Below are 16,269 nucleotides of genomic sequence, written 5' to 3' on the forward strand. Positions count from 1 at the left end.
CCAAGACCATAAAGAGGAATAATGTGATATACAACAAAAAGACACATTCTTTATCTTCCTGTGTTCCCTATTTTAGTTGATGATTTCACCATTCTCCCTATTCAACCAAACCTGTTTTCTCTTCTTTCCAGGCACATAGCTGGATTTAATTTCCCAGCTTCCTTTTCAGTTAGCTGTGGCCATGTGACTCAGTGCTAGCCAACAGAAAGAGAGTGGAAGTTATGTGTGACTACAAAATACACTCCCCTATTCTCCCACCATCAGGCCCCTGTACACACGTCCCTTTCCAGTTGGAAAGAATAGAAAAGATCATAGGGGAGACCTAGGAAGATACATGTGGATTGTTGTTACATATTATGTGTTATTTTTAAAATACACGTGTAGATTTTTAATTCTCACACCTCCCTTCCAAGGTTATGGCAAAAAAAAAAAAAAAAAAAAAAAAAAAGGACATAACTTCTACCTGGGTCCATTTTTTCTTAGATCACTTTATCTGGACAAGGTTTACTCTAGAGGAGGACCTTAAGCAATACCACAGAGAGATCCACATGGACAGGAACCAACATGGATCCGCTAGCCCTAGAAAAACTGTCTAATGTCTGCAGCTCCAGTAAACACCTGACTGCAATCTCATAACAGGCTCCTAAGTCAGAATCTCCTAGCTAGCCTGTTTCCAAACTCCTGATCCACAAACACTGTGCAATAATAAATGATTATTATTCTAAGCCACTAAGTTTTGGTTGATTTCTTGTGCAGCAAAAGATAATTATAGAGATTTTGATATCTGAAACTGGGGTACTGTTAAAAAAAAACCCTAAAATATGTGGTAGAAGTGTCTATGGAACTGGATAGAAGTCAAAAGGACCTTCAAGGGAGCATCAGAGAAAAACTAAAGGTTATGAAAAAGCAAAAGACAGTCTAGGAGGAGGCTGCCAGTGAGGGCTTAAAGAAAAAGAAATGAAAGAAAAAGATTCCTCATTCTGCAAGCGACAAGAAGTCTGGCAACATGGTAGCCTCTGGTTATTCGCAAAATAGAAAATGTACCTAATAAACTGAGTGATCTAGCAAAGGAGATATCCAGGCAGTGTACTGAAGCTGCTGTCTGTTTTATTCATATTACTTACAGGAGAATGAAAGAAGAAAAGAAGTAAAAGGAAGAATTGGTAAATATAAATGTGTTAGAACTTGCTGGGTTTGAAAATAAAACTTTTTCTCATTGCAAACCTTACCAGTCAGCAAATGATGCTAACATTAACACTCTGCTTCTGGGCAAAGATCAAATCTAGGACACAGACAAGAAAAATAAGATCTAAAGATGAAACCAAGGATGTGACTGTAAAACCCTTTGTTAAGATCTCAGAAAGCTCTAAGATGATGCCTCAGAGAGCCCTTCAGTTAGACAAAAGGACCTTAGAAAGATTTAAAAAGTATGCCTCACAGAGCCTCTAGCAGGTGGAGATCAGGGATGATGCCAAGCATCCTACACTGTGTATAACAGCACCTCAAAACAAAGAATTGGTCCAAAATATCAACATTCCCAAGGTTGAGAAACATCGCATTAGAATATATGAACCCAGAGGGCAGAAAAAATATCTACTTATTTAGTCTTTGCCACTTTCTGAAGAAGATTTGGTATACCGATTCATTTGAGCTACTGTCTCCTGTTTGCTTCAGAGTGCTTTGCACACTGAAGGTACTTAATAAATGTTTCTTGAATTGAAGAAGTGTTAAATCTAGGCAAACAAGATTAACATAAGTAATAGAGCAGTGGAAAGACCTGATGTCTCAGGTACCATTTCCATTTTAGACATTAACAAGTTATATTTGCTTATTCACATTATATTGTTTCTGAGCTTCAACTTTTCACCTTTGCAAAACAAAAGGATTTAACTAGATAACTACCAATGACAAAAATGCCTATTATGGTACTAGGTACTGCAAATATAAAGATTCAAAACATAAGAACTTACAACTCAAGAAAACCTAGGAAAAGCCTTGATTTCACCATTATACAATTCATCCATGTAACAAAAAACATGTGTATCTCCTAAATCTACTTGGGGGGAAAAAAAGAGTAAATTGTATTGAAATCTTAAAAAAAAAAAAAAAAAAAAAAAAAACCTAAGAGAGAAAAAACACATTTTACAGATAATGTTAAACGAAGACAATTACAATAAAATATGCACGATATGTTAAAGAACCGAAGAGACAGTCTTTTCTTTATTAGACTCTTCAACTTCTAGAGCAATAGCTGTTACATAGTAATTTCTCAAGTAGTATTTGTTGAACAAACAAATATATCTACAAACCTACAAACAACCAAACCAATGGAAAAGCAAAATTAAGTCTATGGACTCAGGGACTGGGGATGGAAAAGTGAAGCAGAAAAAAAGTCTGAGCAGAGTTCTGCTGTCTTTAATTTTGTTTTGCAATTAGTGAGGAAAAGAATAATATATACCTTTCATAGTTCACAAAAAGGAGGTAAATACTGATTTTTAAAAATCAAAGAAAAGAAAAGTACTGATCTGTTGTGATGACAGTGGTTAGGATTCAGCCCAAGAGGGCAGCAGAAAAATCTCCAAGAGTCTAACAACGAAGATAGAAGTTTGAAATCACCATACAGTTGGGAAGATTAAGATTAAGTTGGGTTGAGATGACAGGACATGGTTGAGAGAAGGCAGGCGGGGTTGTAGTTAAGGAGGCAGGATCGGTCACCATCTAAGTAGAGGTTTTCAGCTAAGGTTCCTTCTGGTTCTATGCTATATAGGTCATATAACAAGCCCTTTTCTGCACTGCCTCCCCTCTTCAAAAAAAATCTCTCTACTCCTACCGTAACAGTGAAAAATTAGGAAAAAAAATATATAAATAGATAGGTATACTGTATATGAACTTTAAGTGTAAGACTGTGTCACAAATGAAAATACCGACTTTATTTTGCAGTTTTTCAACAATATAGAAAAAAGTCAAAAGAAATTCAAGCATAACCTCTAAAGTACCAACGTAACTTCAATTCCAAATCTGCTTAAATTGTTTTAAAAAGACTATGTTACACTACCAAACAGGCTATGTCTATTGGGACTATTTCAGGATAAGATATTACTTTACCACCCGCCTGACTCTACTTTTTAACCTTCTCATAATTATATAAAGCCACATCTAGTCCTAAAAATCTGGCTTATTCAAAACAAAGAAAACCTCAGCAAATACTATTGGTCAGCAGCTCAGGGTAACGTAACCGTGCCGCCCTCCATGTACTACTGCTCCCAAATTCCAAAGATTAGGAGCATCAGGATGCTAATCAAAGCACTACAACTATATGTTTTGTAGCAAATAAGCCTATATTTTCATTCAAATACTGAAAAAATGTTTTTAAGTTTTTAAAAAATCTCATAAATTAGAATAAATGTATGCTAAGAATTTGCATGTTTAAATGAAACAGAAATGGGAAAAATACACTTTAAAATAGAAACAGGATAGGAAAATACATATTTCTAAATATATACATGCAATAGTAATTATTTTGTTTTTACCTTAAGTGTCAAGCGAGGAAGGACTAAGGGCCACTTGACAGAAGAATTATTTCTCATATTCCTGAAAATCTGTTTTCCCCCTCTTTAATATTTAAGAAACACACACACAGGTTGCCGACAACTCTTAGAGAGCGGCTTGTGTTGTAGTTTTCACTTTCTCGGCTGTGAATAAGTGCATATGTGAGGGCTGGTCGTGCATGCACAAGCATGTACTTTGCCTGCATTAAATAAAATCACAACACAACACCAAGTACATCCACTCATTCATGTGTGCCTGCAGTCCACCTCGAGGAGACTGAAAATATAAATACAAGCTGCTATTTTGGTGTGATCACAAGAATATGGCAGCTTGTATTTTTTTTTCTCTTTAACATTTTAACACTGGGCAGATTGTCGGCATTAACACACACCAAAATCAATTCTGCTCTGAAATTGCTTGTAAAATCCTCCTTTCCTGGGGAATTTGTTTTTTATTTAAATAAAAAATGGGCTTGGAGGAAACCATGTAAAAGACACCAACATTCAGAACATCTTAACTTTATAAAGTGTGACAATCAATGGACCAAAGTATTAGGAGTGGAACTCAGGAAGATGGTCTTTAAGTTAAAAGAAAAAATCAATAAGTTAACTCTGTAAAATCACTTTTGTATATTGTTAACATGCAAAAAAAATTTCAAAAATGATCTTGTTTCCATTCGCATACTACAATGTAACATAATAACTACATTTGACCAAAAACTCAGGTAAGACACACCACAAAAATTCAAAGAGTTTTCTTAAGGGGAGAAAAAAAAAATAGAAGTAAATATCTAGCCTAGACCATATCTAAAAGTTCAACATAAATAAAAAACAAAATGTAGACATTCATATCATATACTATACAAAAATATAACAATGCCTTTTCTATACAGTGCTGTCCAATAGAACTTTCCGTAATAACAAATATGTTCCATATATGCGCGTCCAATACTTAGCAGCCATTACCAATTGAATGTGGTTATTTTGAATGAAGACTACATTTTAAATTTTATTTAATCTTCATTTAAATTTAAATAGCCACTTGTGCATGGTGTCTACCAAACTGTGCAGCATGTACCTATAATTTTAAAAAGATAATTTTAGCAATTATTAAGGAATCCACAAAATATCAAATGATATGATTAAAAAAATGGAGGAGACAAAGTTGGCTTAAATAGATATGTTTGAAGCTTGACCCACAAATAAACCATAAAAAAAAGGAAGCTTAAAATGAGAAAGTTGCATCTTTAAAAATCTAACCATATTGTGGAGCTTCAAGTAGGAAACAGAGTAATTAAATGATGAATGAGCTACCTAAAATGCTAACTATAATAGCTAGAAATAAAAAAGACCAATAATTGAAGATGATTATTAGCATATCCAATAGGCAATCAGATAAACTTTTAAAATATGGACAATATTACAATGATAAAAGTTGAAATTTAATAGCTTAATTCAAGAGAGAGGGAAAGCGCATTTGAAGAAAAGATGAGACTATTTGGCAATAGCTTATAAATATGTTAATCTGCAAATGATGTTATAGATGCTATATATATATTTTTAGAATAGACCTTGATAGACCAAATAACATACTTCTTTGGCATCTAATATGGAAATGATATTTTATCATGAACTCATTATTTCACATCATTTTAAATAATACTGAATTTCATTTAATGTTAGAGCTTTTGAAACATGGCAAAATTTGCTCAGAACAGACAATTCAAGTTCTAAATTAGAAATGCCATAAATTGGAAGTTCCTTGATTTACCTTTCGATTATCAGTTTTTTCAGTAATAAAAATGGGAACAGTAACAACCTCATTATGTTGAGCTAAGGAACAATTAATTGAAATGAATGCAAAACCCTTTGAGGCAAAAAAGGGTTAGTGGCATAAAAGAATATTAAAATTAGTTCAAGAGGGAGATAATATTTAATACAGTGACATATGCAGATCAAATAAATTCAATAATGATGTAAAAAACACAGTTCATGAAATCAAATTATCTTGTTTAAACTCAGACTAGAAAGTTGATAATAGTATTTTTTAAAGTGTGGTTGTCTCTGAAGACTTAAAAGATGTTAGACATCATTACTAAAATTGAACACTGATCATCAGTGATAAGATTTGCAATAATAACTTACTAAGCAACAACTTGGCAATGGGCAGTAAGACAAAAACAAGACAAGGTTCGTGCCCTCGAGGGGTTTACCATTAGATTTGAAAGATGACGTTTGGGCTAAACCAGAGCTTTTGTACACACTTCTATTACAGCACCAGTTATCCTGTATTATAACTTTTTTTTTTCTCCTTTCTCTATTAGACTTTGAGCTTCTTAAGGATCCATGTCATATTTACCTTGGCATCTCTAGTGCCTGGTACACTGAGGAGATTAAGCGTATTGAATACATTGACAGATGGACCTAAACAAATATAGGACCAAACAAAATTAAATAATATCATTAAAAAATTATTATGAAAATTCTATAGAACATAGGATAGGCACAAATTATTTCCAATTATAAAGACTGGAAAATGCTTCATGAACCCAGGCCTTGAAGGATTTGTTGTCAGAAATCCACAATTGGAAGCAGTGGAGGGAAGTAGCATTCCAGTGAAGGAGAGTATTCCAAAGCATGGAAAATGGAAAGCACAAAACTTGTTCATGGAATAATGCCAGAAGCATTGGTTAACAGGGAACTGGGTGTTTATTAGGGAAGACAGGTAAGTCCACTCTTCCGCAGGTCAACAGGGAGTCATAAAAGGGTCTGAATTAGGCAAATGGCATGATTAAAAATGTGCTTTGAGAAGAGTGATTGGGCTGTAGCACATGGAATGGACTAGAAACAAAAATATACTAGATCCAAAGAGAATAATTAAACAAGTAAGAGACTGTAGGTAGGGGGTAAAAAGAACCTGAAAAATGGAATAAAACTGAAGGATGTGAGAAAACTACATGTAATGACCCCCTAATTTGTATTTAAAAATATAAAATATATATTCCCAGCATATCTATTTTTGTCTTTATTACTCCTCTTTAGTCTAAGTCACTAATATTACATAATTTGGAATACTGAAATAGACTTCCAGTGACTTTTCCAGCTTCCATTCTTATATCCACCTTTACTCCACTACATAGCAGCCAGAATTATCTTTTAGATATCACACTCCTGCTCAATATCCTCCAATAACTTCCCACTGAAATTTGAATAAAATCCAAACTTCTTACTATGTCTACAAGATTGTTTGTCTGGCCTTTGCCTTCTTTTCATATTTCTCCCTCTTTAAATCACTTGGATCTAGCCATACCCGCCTTATTTTTGTTCCTCTAAACACTGAGCTCATTTTCTTGAGGAACTTTGCACTAGCTGTTTCCTCTGCCTGATGTGTTCTTCCCCTAGATCTCCACATGGCTGGCCTTTAAACTGGTTTCACATCTCAACCCAAATGTCATCTTCTCAGAGATGCCTTCTCTTCCTATAGTAGCCATCTCGCTGGCCATTCTCCCTCTAGCTATCATATTACCCTGCTTTATTTCTTTAGAGCATTTAATCACCTTACATAATTATCCTCTTTATATTAATATATACATGCTGGTATCTCACTCCCCCCCACCACACTAAAATATACATCCTGTGATAGCAGGACCCTATCTGTGTTATTTACCACTCTGTTCTCCCCAATACAAAGGGCAAACCTGAAGCATAGTAGATATTCAATAAATATACATTTTAAAAAAACAAAATTCTTATCGCAGAGGCTAGTGAGCAAGTAACACTGTATAACCATCTCTGAGCTGTACTTTTCTTCTCCTATTGTATTATGAATTTCCTTACAGACTGGATTGAAAACATGGATTTTAGATTATGCGGTGCCTTATAAAGATGCGAAGTAGTAAAATTAGACAAGCTATTCAGCTTTTGTGATTAAATGTTTTGGTGGCCTTAAAATAAAACTGACCACCTTACCTTACAAGCTAAGTTCCTTGCCACAGAATTTACACAGAGATGGCAAGAAGACTTACTCTAAATATGGAGAGAGTTATAGGAGAGCCTTCCACGGAAGAAGATACAGAACCTCACCTACTGATGTTATGAACTGTAGGGTCTCCTAGCTGCCTTCTTTGAATCTTTGGTTTTCCACTTTAATAAAATATACCAGTGGAGGCAAATGTTAAAAGACTCTGTACCAGGGGTATGGTCCCACCATTTCCATTTGGTAACTGTAAAGAGATTGACCATAATCCTGCTTATTAAACAGAGCAACCTAAAGTTGTCAAGTGTTTTAAGATACACTTTTTAAAAGAAAAAATTTTACTGCTTGGTTAGCAAATATATACTGCACATGTTGTTTTTAATGAGGACTGTTTTACTGCCACTGATTACTTAAATCCTCAAATGATTAATGAGGAAATTTCTTCTTTTGTTTTTTCAAATATTTATTGAGAGCCTCATATGTGCCAGTACAATGGTGCTCTACTTTCTGAAACTATATACCAGAGAGATCAAGCATTATCACCCAACAGCTCTGAGAGTAGCTTCCCCATAAAAATGGGCTACTCCTGAGTTAACTGGGTAACTCAAGCTAATCAAAATGATCCCATTCCTCCCGCCCCTCTCCCCACTATGTGAGTTAGTTATGGTTTTGTTGTTCTCTGAACCCATGATTCCCCTGAATTGTTTTCACTTTAAAATAGAAAATTCCTTTTGTTAAATATATAGTGTAATCTTAATTGCAGCACATGTCAACTGATTATTTAGTGTTTGGGACATGGAAAGAGACAAATATCAGAGAGCCAGGGCCTTGACACTGTAAGAGATTTAGTAGCGACTGAATTAGGAGTAGAGCACACAGGCAAAGCTGCAGAAGGACTTAGCGGAGGCCACTTCAGATACCCAGGACTCTGCACATACCTGGCTAATCCCAGATCCCAATGATTGAATTAAATTTATTAACATTTATGTGACAGTTTGCAGTTTAAAGTGTAGGCCTATCTAATTTACTACTATTACTGTATTTATGTTAATCTACAAAAATCCTGCAAGGTTGTTACTATTACCCCTATTTTACAGAACAGGAAACTGAGGGAGGAAGATGTTGAAAGCAGTATCCCCACAATTACAGCATATGTTAGCTAGGACTCACCCTAGGATCTTCTGACACAAATTCCATGTACTTCCCACTATGTGACTCAGAAAGATAAGGTCCAATATATGGACCTTAACTACATGCTAAACAAGTTATGGACATTAACTACATGCTAAACAAGCAACTATTCTTCATATGGTAAATACTGAGTAGATTGAGAGAAGAGATTGTTTGCAAATTTGAGTAGCTTCAAAAGGAAGAAAAATAAAGAAGATAAGAATAATGGCTGTTATTTAAAAAGTAATTCAGTTAGAACAAGATTCAAATGCATAAAGCAAAAGATAAATTTTTCTAGCAAATCAATATAATGACTACATAATATAACCTTAATCAGATGCACAAGACTTCAAATAATTGTTGGAAATTGATAAAGCTAATTAAATATTATTTTAAGATCATCAATATTATAAATAGAATTTACTGTCAAAAAGGGAAAATAGAAATCTGTATTGTAAGAATAGAAAATTATCCTTATTATCACCATTTGTTCAAAAGAAGTTTGTTACTAACACAAGTAGAATACTGTGTTCAATTAAGCACTTCTACAGATTTTGTGTTTTACTACAATTACAAAGAGGTAACACTAATTTGAATTATTGAAAGGAACATGTAAATAGTTCTACATACGTTCTTTTAACATCTTGTTCAATCATTGATCGAAGTTCCTTATCTTGGAAGAATTTGTTCCAAAGACTCTGAAATAAGGAAAACAACCTATTTAAAATAATCTCACACCTTCGCTTGACTTTTATGATTTCAATTTAATAATTTAAATGATTAAATTTATCCTCTTTGAGTTATTTCACAGTACAGACAGAAAACCTGAGATTGGGATAATTTTTATTAAAATCTAATTTAATGTCTGAAATATATCCTTACTGTAACATCAATTTTTCCAGTTTGGTATTATTGAATATAGTCGGCACTCCCTATCTGCAGGTTCCCAATTTAAGGATTCAACCAACTGCAGATCAAAAATATTAGGAAAAAATTAAAAATAACGATACAACAATAGAAAATAACACAAATTTTAGAAAATACAGCGTAACAACTTTACATAGCATTTACATTGTATTAGGCATTATAAGCAATATAGAGATGATTTAAAGTATACAAGAGGATGTATATAGGTTATATGGAAATACTACACCACTTTATATCAGGGATATGAACACCTACAAATTTTGGGATCCATGGTATCCACAGGAGTCCTGGAACCAATCCCCCATGGACTGAGAAATGATTGTATATTTTTAAAACTTCTATTATCCATATAAAGCGAATGATAATTTTCACTGCCATACATTGCTGCTATTACTGTGTTATCAATAAAAAGGTACTTGGATTAAAGCAGGACCAATCGGTCAACTGGCCCTAGTTTGAACCTGACTTGAGTTTCCAATGTACTAAGAAAGATACGTAATGTTTTCTACAAAGCTTGGCTTTATGATCCAATAGGTTTTAACATATATTTTAAAATGTAAATTTAGGAAAAGTTTTAAAAATTGCTTAATATTTTATGCTCCTATACCAAAGACTATATTATAATTATTATATGTATCAGGTAAAAGAAATGCTAATATTATGTATTAAATAGAAAAAAATTCTGTTCTCAGGTAAACAGACAAAAATTAGTGCAGCAACAATTGAAGTTATATAGTATCTTTAAGTACTAATTATTCCTAGTCTTTACTGGAATATGAGTAGAGGTAGGCCTGATCATTTCTAAACTTCTTCACAGACTCACTAACTACAAATAGTTACTTCTTTCTTCCTGGAAGTTAGTTCTGCCAAGTGAACCCTACTCTATTTTTATCATGAAAGGAGGCTTTCCTGAGCCACTTCATTCCCCACTGCAACCCTGTTAAGATAGTTCTATTCTCATCTTTATACTCTTCTATTTTACTCTTAGTTCTTATTGACCCCTGAGACTTCTCTGTAGTGTCATTCTACAGAGATATATAATTAATTCCCTACAACATACTATGTATATATGGCATGGAATAATTTACATCAGGTTTTAGGTAGTACTGTTTATGGAATAAAGAAAATAGTTGGCATGAGATACATTGCTTTCATGCTGATTGATAACCAGTCACACAAGCATAGTCTTATGGGCAAAGGAGTTTGAGATATGAGTTAGAGATGAACTTTACCCCTTCATCCTGTGAAAGGGGATTATTGATCATCAAATCTTGCTGGCCAACAACCTTCCTTGGGTTTGTAATATGCTGGCAAAGAAAGAGAAAACACATACACACAAGAATTAGAGGCTGCTGGACTTTAAAGTATACATAAGAAAACAATCACATTAACTAAATTTACTATTTACTTACTATTTCTTTAATGTTGCCATACCATGCTCTTAATTCCTTAATTCTACTTATCCATTGACTTTTATCTTGAGGAAGAACACAAAGAAATAACTGTGAAGAAAAAAAGAGGAAACTTTTGTAACAATAATAAGATATAAAATGTGAAACCATGCCAAATAAAATCACCTAAAAATTGAAAGAGATCTCATATTCAAGATATTTCATATTCATATCATCATTCCAATACCCAATAACTTATATTTGGGGATATTTTAGAATTACATAATTAGAAAATTCAAAAAGTGAACAATCAAAAAACAAGATCATAAAAGCTACACCACAAAATGGAATCAAGCTCCCCTCTAGATTTATATTAAAAAGGAAGAAAAATTCATTGAGGTTCAAGTATAATTCACATTTTACATTCCAATCTTAATGGGAGTGTAAGGGGTTATTAAGAAGCACAAGATCTAGTTAGTAATTACTAGTTTAAGGTTTTGTCTTAAAACACATATGTAAAAGATAGCAAAGAACAGCCTTACTACCGAGGACACAGCCTGAGACACAAAGGCATTTCTTTTACAGAGAAAAATCTAATTTACAACGGGCAATCAGCTTATGAAAATAACAAGCACTCTTAAAAAGGCAAATTTGATTTGATTTAGTTTACTACAACATTAAAGTAAATCTGGATTTAGGTTATTTTTAGAAAAAGAAGGATGCTAAAAGTTAAACAACAGTGAATGGGGATGGAGCACAAATATTTGTACACAACTATTCTAGCAGCAGGTCTCCTGCCTTTATTGCTTGCACCTAAAAGAAGAAAAATGTATTTTAGTTATTAAACATAAATTATTAAATCTAAAAATGTCTAATGCATCGTGTGTTTCTTACTCTCTTTACCTGCACACACTCAGTATGCTCAATTTATGCAGATAACCCTAAAAACTTTTGATAAAAGTCATTTTAGAAATGAGTCTAAAAATAAATTAATTCATTTTTGGAGAATAAAAAAATAATATTTCAAAACAATTAGAAAGATAACTACAGATGGTTATTACTAGTTTTGGTTATCAGTGGCCCTTTCCCTCTGAAGCAGAATGACTCAATTTCCTTCCACCACTTCTTGCTGCTCTTCACTTTGTGTTTCTAGTAAAAGAAATGTGAAAAATCTTTTACATTTGTTAGTTACGAAGAAAAAAGGAAGGAGGGCTAACCGATGTAATAAGAACCTGGAAATTAGCACCCCCCTTCTCCTGCCCAGCTTCAAGAATTCTGCAAAAGCCTCTGGGGGAACGTTAACGTTAAAGTGTTGATTTGAATTTTGCACCAACAAAACCGATGAAAAGACAGTTATTTCATATGACTCCTTTACCATCACCAATTATTCAGGACTCTAAGGTGGTTCAATCTTATTAGTAAATGTCCTATGAAAGATAAACATAGATGGCCAAAATAATGGGAGTGAAGTCTTTTAGAAAATTCAGTGATCCCCTGCATGGGTAATCTTCCAGGGCATCAGGTAATGTGTTGATATATTGCAACCACAAACTGTAAATAAATATTTTCTTCTTACCTTCCAGCAAATGCTGCGGAACCTGCTGCTTCTCAGCTGCCCATTAATCCCCTTCTGCCTTATTGTTGCCAAGTAATTGTTGTTTACAAATAGTTCTTCCCATTCTTTCCTATATGAAAGAAACCAAAGCATGGGAATCCTTTTGTTAAAATTCTTCTGCTTGGAGAGGAATGCTACAGGAAATTAATTTTAAATAAGTCTAAGAAATGCAACTTTTAAAACATATATATTTAGTTGTGTACTGTTTCTAAACGCATGGCTGTCTTTTTGGATACAGTTCTTCTGTAGATTTAATGAATATGTAGATAGCTATAATTACGCCAGCTACTGAAATTCATGTCTGTGGAGGCTATTACATTTCCTCTAAAATGTTGATAGTGCAGTTCAGTGTATAAACAAAAAAACAATGAATAGTAATATAAATAAATGACTGTTTTAGCCATTGACAAAGATATACATGCTTCAAAAATATACAACAAAAAAGTGTAATGATTATATTGGCTTCTCACACGAAATATCTGTTTAAATGAACTTATTCTCTTTAATGTCAGGCTGGGTAGTTAAATACAGTATTATAGAACTATTAGTGCTACTATTAGCGCTACTTAATATTGAAATCTCTGCAACTTCTTTCTACATGATCAGTTTTAAAATTTTAACAGGTGTGGGCAAATTTGAAAAAAAATCGAAAAATTAAAAAGCCTCACTGTAAAAACTGTTAAAGGCAAGCTTGAGTACCTTGCAGTACCTATGGCTGAGTAGATAAACAACCGAAATATGCCTCCCAGGCATGCAGACACCAGGGGCCTAACACCTGTGCCTCATTAATATACAAGTAAATCTGCTCTACTGGGAAACAATTGGAAATTAATTGTCCCAAACCATTTACTGAGTTTGAATAAAGGAATTAGATCTATATTCCCTGCATCTTGCACCAAACTAAACATTTAAGAATTAGAGTTGAAGCTATTGAGATCAGCTTTATGAAATTTCTCTCAATTTCCATGCCACAATAAAATAAACTTATAATTTAGCATTTATTATTAAAGCTGAAAGAAACCCTAGCACCAATCTCTGCTAGAGAGATTTCCTACATATAAAGCCACTAAAATCCTCAACAATCTTTCTATATACACGCAGTTGTCACTAGCAAGGCCCCACTCATTTTGAGAAAGAATAGCCTCGCATACTATGCTCAGAGTCATGAACATAACCGACTGCATACATAAAGTTCAAAAACTGACCATGGAGCAAGATGCATCTTCTCCACCCAATTCCAGCAGAGTGACCCAAAACAATGGAACACTCCCTACAGCCATTAGCAGACTTCCAGTCTTAACCTGGTGGCCCTGATCCCTAATCACACCAAGCTTTCTGCCATGAGGGGCTTCTAGTTAAGTTAAGGGACACACATTCCAACCCCATGCTAAAAGCAATGGATTTCCACCACCACTCCCTGAAAATTTCTTATTCTCATCCCTCTGTTAGGAAAAAAAACAAACAAAAAAAAATTGTTTTTATTTTAATTTGCATTTGTATCATTAGTGAAACTGAAAAATTTTCATGCTTTTAGGTTATTCAAAACTTCCGTTCTTGTTCTTTGCCCACTTTTAGCAGTACAGGATAATGGTTAAGAGCACGGACATCAGAACCACACTCCTGGTATCAAAAAGACAGCCATGAAGTCAGAAAAAATGCACAGCTTACTAGCTACTTACTAGAAATGCCAGCATGAACAAGTTTCTTAACCTCCCTATGTCTTAGTTTCCTCATCTTTAAATGGAACAATAATAGCACCTACTTCAAAGAATTATTGTGAGAATTAAAAGAATATAGAAAAGCCCTCAGAAGGATATCCAGCATATAATACTTTTAAAAATATTATTGTTAATGATTATAATACTGCTTTTATGTTAGTGTGCCTTATTATTGACCCAAGAGAAAAGTTTTTCATACATTAAAATCATCCTACCTGTGTCAGCCAATTTTTTAACCCAATTGTTTTGATTTTCAACAAACTGAAGCTTTTTGTCTATAATTAAGATCTAACAGGATGGGCATGGTGGCTCATGCCTCTAATCCTAGCACTCTGGGAGGCTGACGCAGGAGGATCACTTGAAGTCAGGAGTTCAAGACCAGCCTGAGCGAGAACGAGACCCCCGTCTCTACTAAAAATAGAAAGAAAATTAGCCAGGTATGGTGGTGCATGCCTGTAGTCCCAACTACTTGGGAGATTGAGGCAGGAGGATCTCCTGAGGCCAGGAGTCTGAGGTTGCTATGAGCTAGGCTGATGCCATGGCACTTTATCCCAGGCAGCAGAGTCAGACTCTGTTTCACAAAAATAAAAAATAAATAAATAAAAAATCTAACATTATTTTCTCTTCTTGCTCTGTCCATTGTTTTCCATTGTGTAAGTAATTCTTAGCCACTCCAAGATCAAAGAAATATTGACTGAATCATGTGGCTTTTGTTAACCACTTTAATCCACCTGCATTACTTATAATTTTCTAAATATTTTCTATTTCTAAACAATTGCACATATATACTGATGATATATGGTATATTGTTAAAATTTTGTTTTTATATAGTTTTCAACAATGCTCAAAGATGAGATCAGTAATGAGTACATAAGTACATTAGAAGAACACAGGCATACCTCATTTTATGTCACTTCACTTTATTACACTTTGCAGACATTTCAGTTTTTACAAATTGAAGGTCTGTGACAACTCTGCATCAAGCAAGTCTATCGGCATGTGCTCACTTAGTGTCTCTGTCACATTTGGTAATTCCCACAATATTTCAAGCTTTTTCATTATATTTGTTATGGTAATCTGTGATTTCTGATGTTACTAATCTAATTGTTTTAGAGTGTTAAGAACCACACCCATAAGAAAACAAACTTAATTGATAAATGTTATCTGTTTTCTGACTGTTCCACTGACCAGGTATTCCCTGTCTCCCTCTCCTTGGGCATCCCTATTTCCTAACACATAGCAATATTGGAATTAGGCTAATTATAACCTTATAAGGGTCTCTAAGTGTTCAAGTAAAAGGAATAGCCTTACATTTCTCAATTTAAATCAAAAGCTAGAAATTACTAAGTTTAGTAAGGAAGGTATGTCAAAAACCAAGTTAGGGCAAAAGCTAGGTCTACTGTGCCAACAGCCAAGTGGTGAATGCAAAAAAAAAAAAAAAGTTCTTAGAGGAAATCAAAACTGCTACTTCAGTGAATACATGAATGATAAGAAAGCAAAACAGCCTTGTTCCTTACAGGGAGAAATTTTGAGTGCTCTGGATAGAAGATCAAACTAGTCACAACATTCCTCAAGCCAAAGCCTAATCCACAGCAAGGACCAACTCTCTTGAATTCTGTGAACTAAGAGAGATGAGGAAGTTGCAAAAGAAAAATCTGAATCTAGCAGAGGCTGGTTCGTGAGATTTAAGGAAAGAAGCTGTCTCCAGAACATCAAAGTGCAAGGTGAAGCAGCAAGTGCTGATGGAGAAGCTGCAGGAAGTTATCCAGAAGATCTAGCTAAAATCACTGATAAAGGTGGCTACACTAAACGGATTTTCAATATAGACAAAACAGTTTTCTACTGGAAGATGCCATCTATGACTTTCATAGCTAGAGAGGAGAATTCAATGTCTGGCTTCAAGGCTTCAAAGCTTCAAAGGTAA

The 16,269-nt window shown here is 34.1% G+C and overlaps 1 protein-coding gene across 1 annotated transcript in view; it reads right to left on the reverse strand.

The window, feature by feature from the left end:
• The window catches only part of TBC1D5 (TBC1 domain family member 5), a 430,335-nt gene that overhangs the window by 209,237 nt on the left and 204,829 nt on the right, over positions 1-16,269 (reverse strand). The window contains exons 5-8 of the mRNA XM_069475443.1: positions 12,589-12,697; positions 11,034-11,123; positions 10,854-10,928; positions 9,325-9,392 (exon numbers count right to left, since the gene is read on the reverse strand). Of these exons, the coding sequence (XP_069331544.1) occupies positions 9,325-9,392; positions 10,854-10,928; positions 11,034-11,123; positions 12,589-12,697 (342 nt within the window). The remainder of the gene's footprint in view (positions 1-9,324; positions 9,393-10,853; positions 10,929-11,033; positions 11,124-12,588; positions 12,698-16,269) is intronic.

The sequence above is a fragment of the Eulemur rufifrons genome, chromosome 7 (assembly GCF_041146395.1).
Source record: "Eulemur rufifrons isolate Redbay chromosome 7, OSU_ERuf_1, whole genome shotgun sequence".
Classification (NCBI taxonomy): Eukaryota; Metazoa; Chordata; class Mammalia; order Primates; family Lemuridae; genus Eulemur; species Eulemur rufifrons.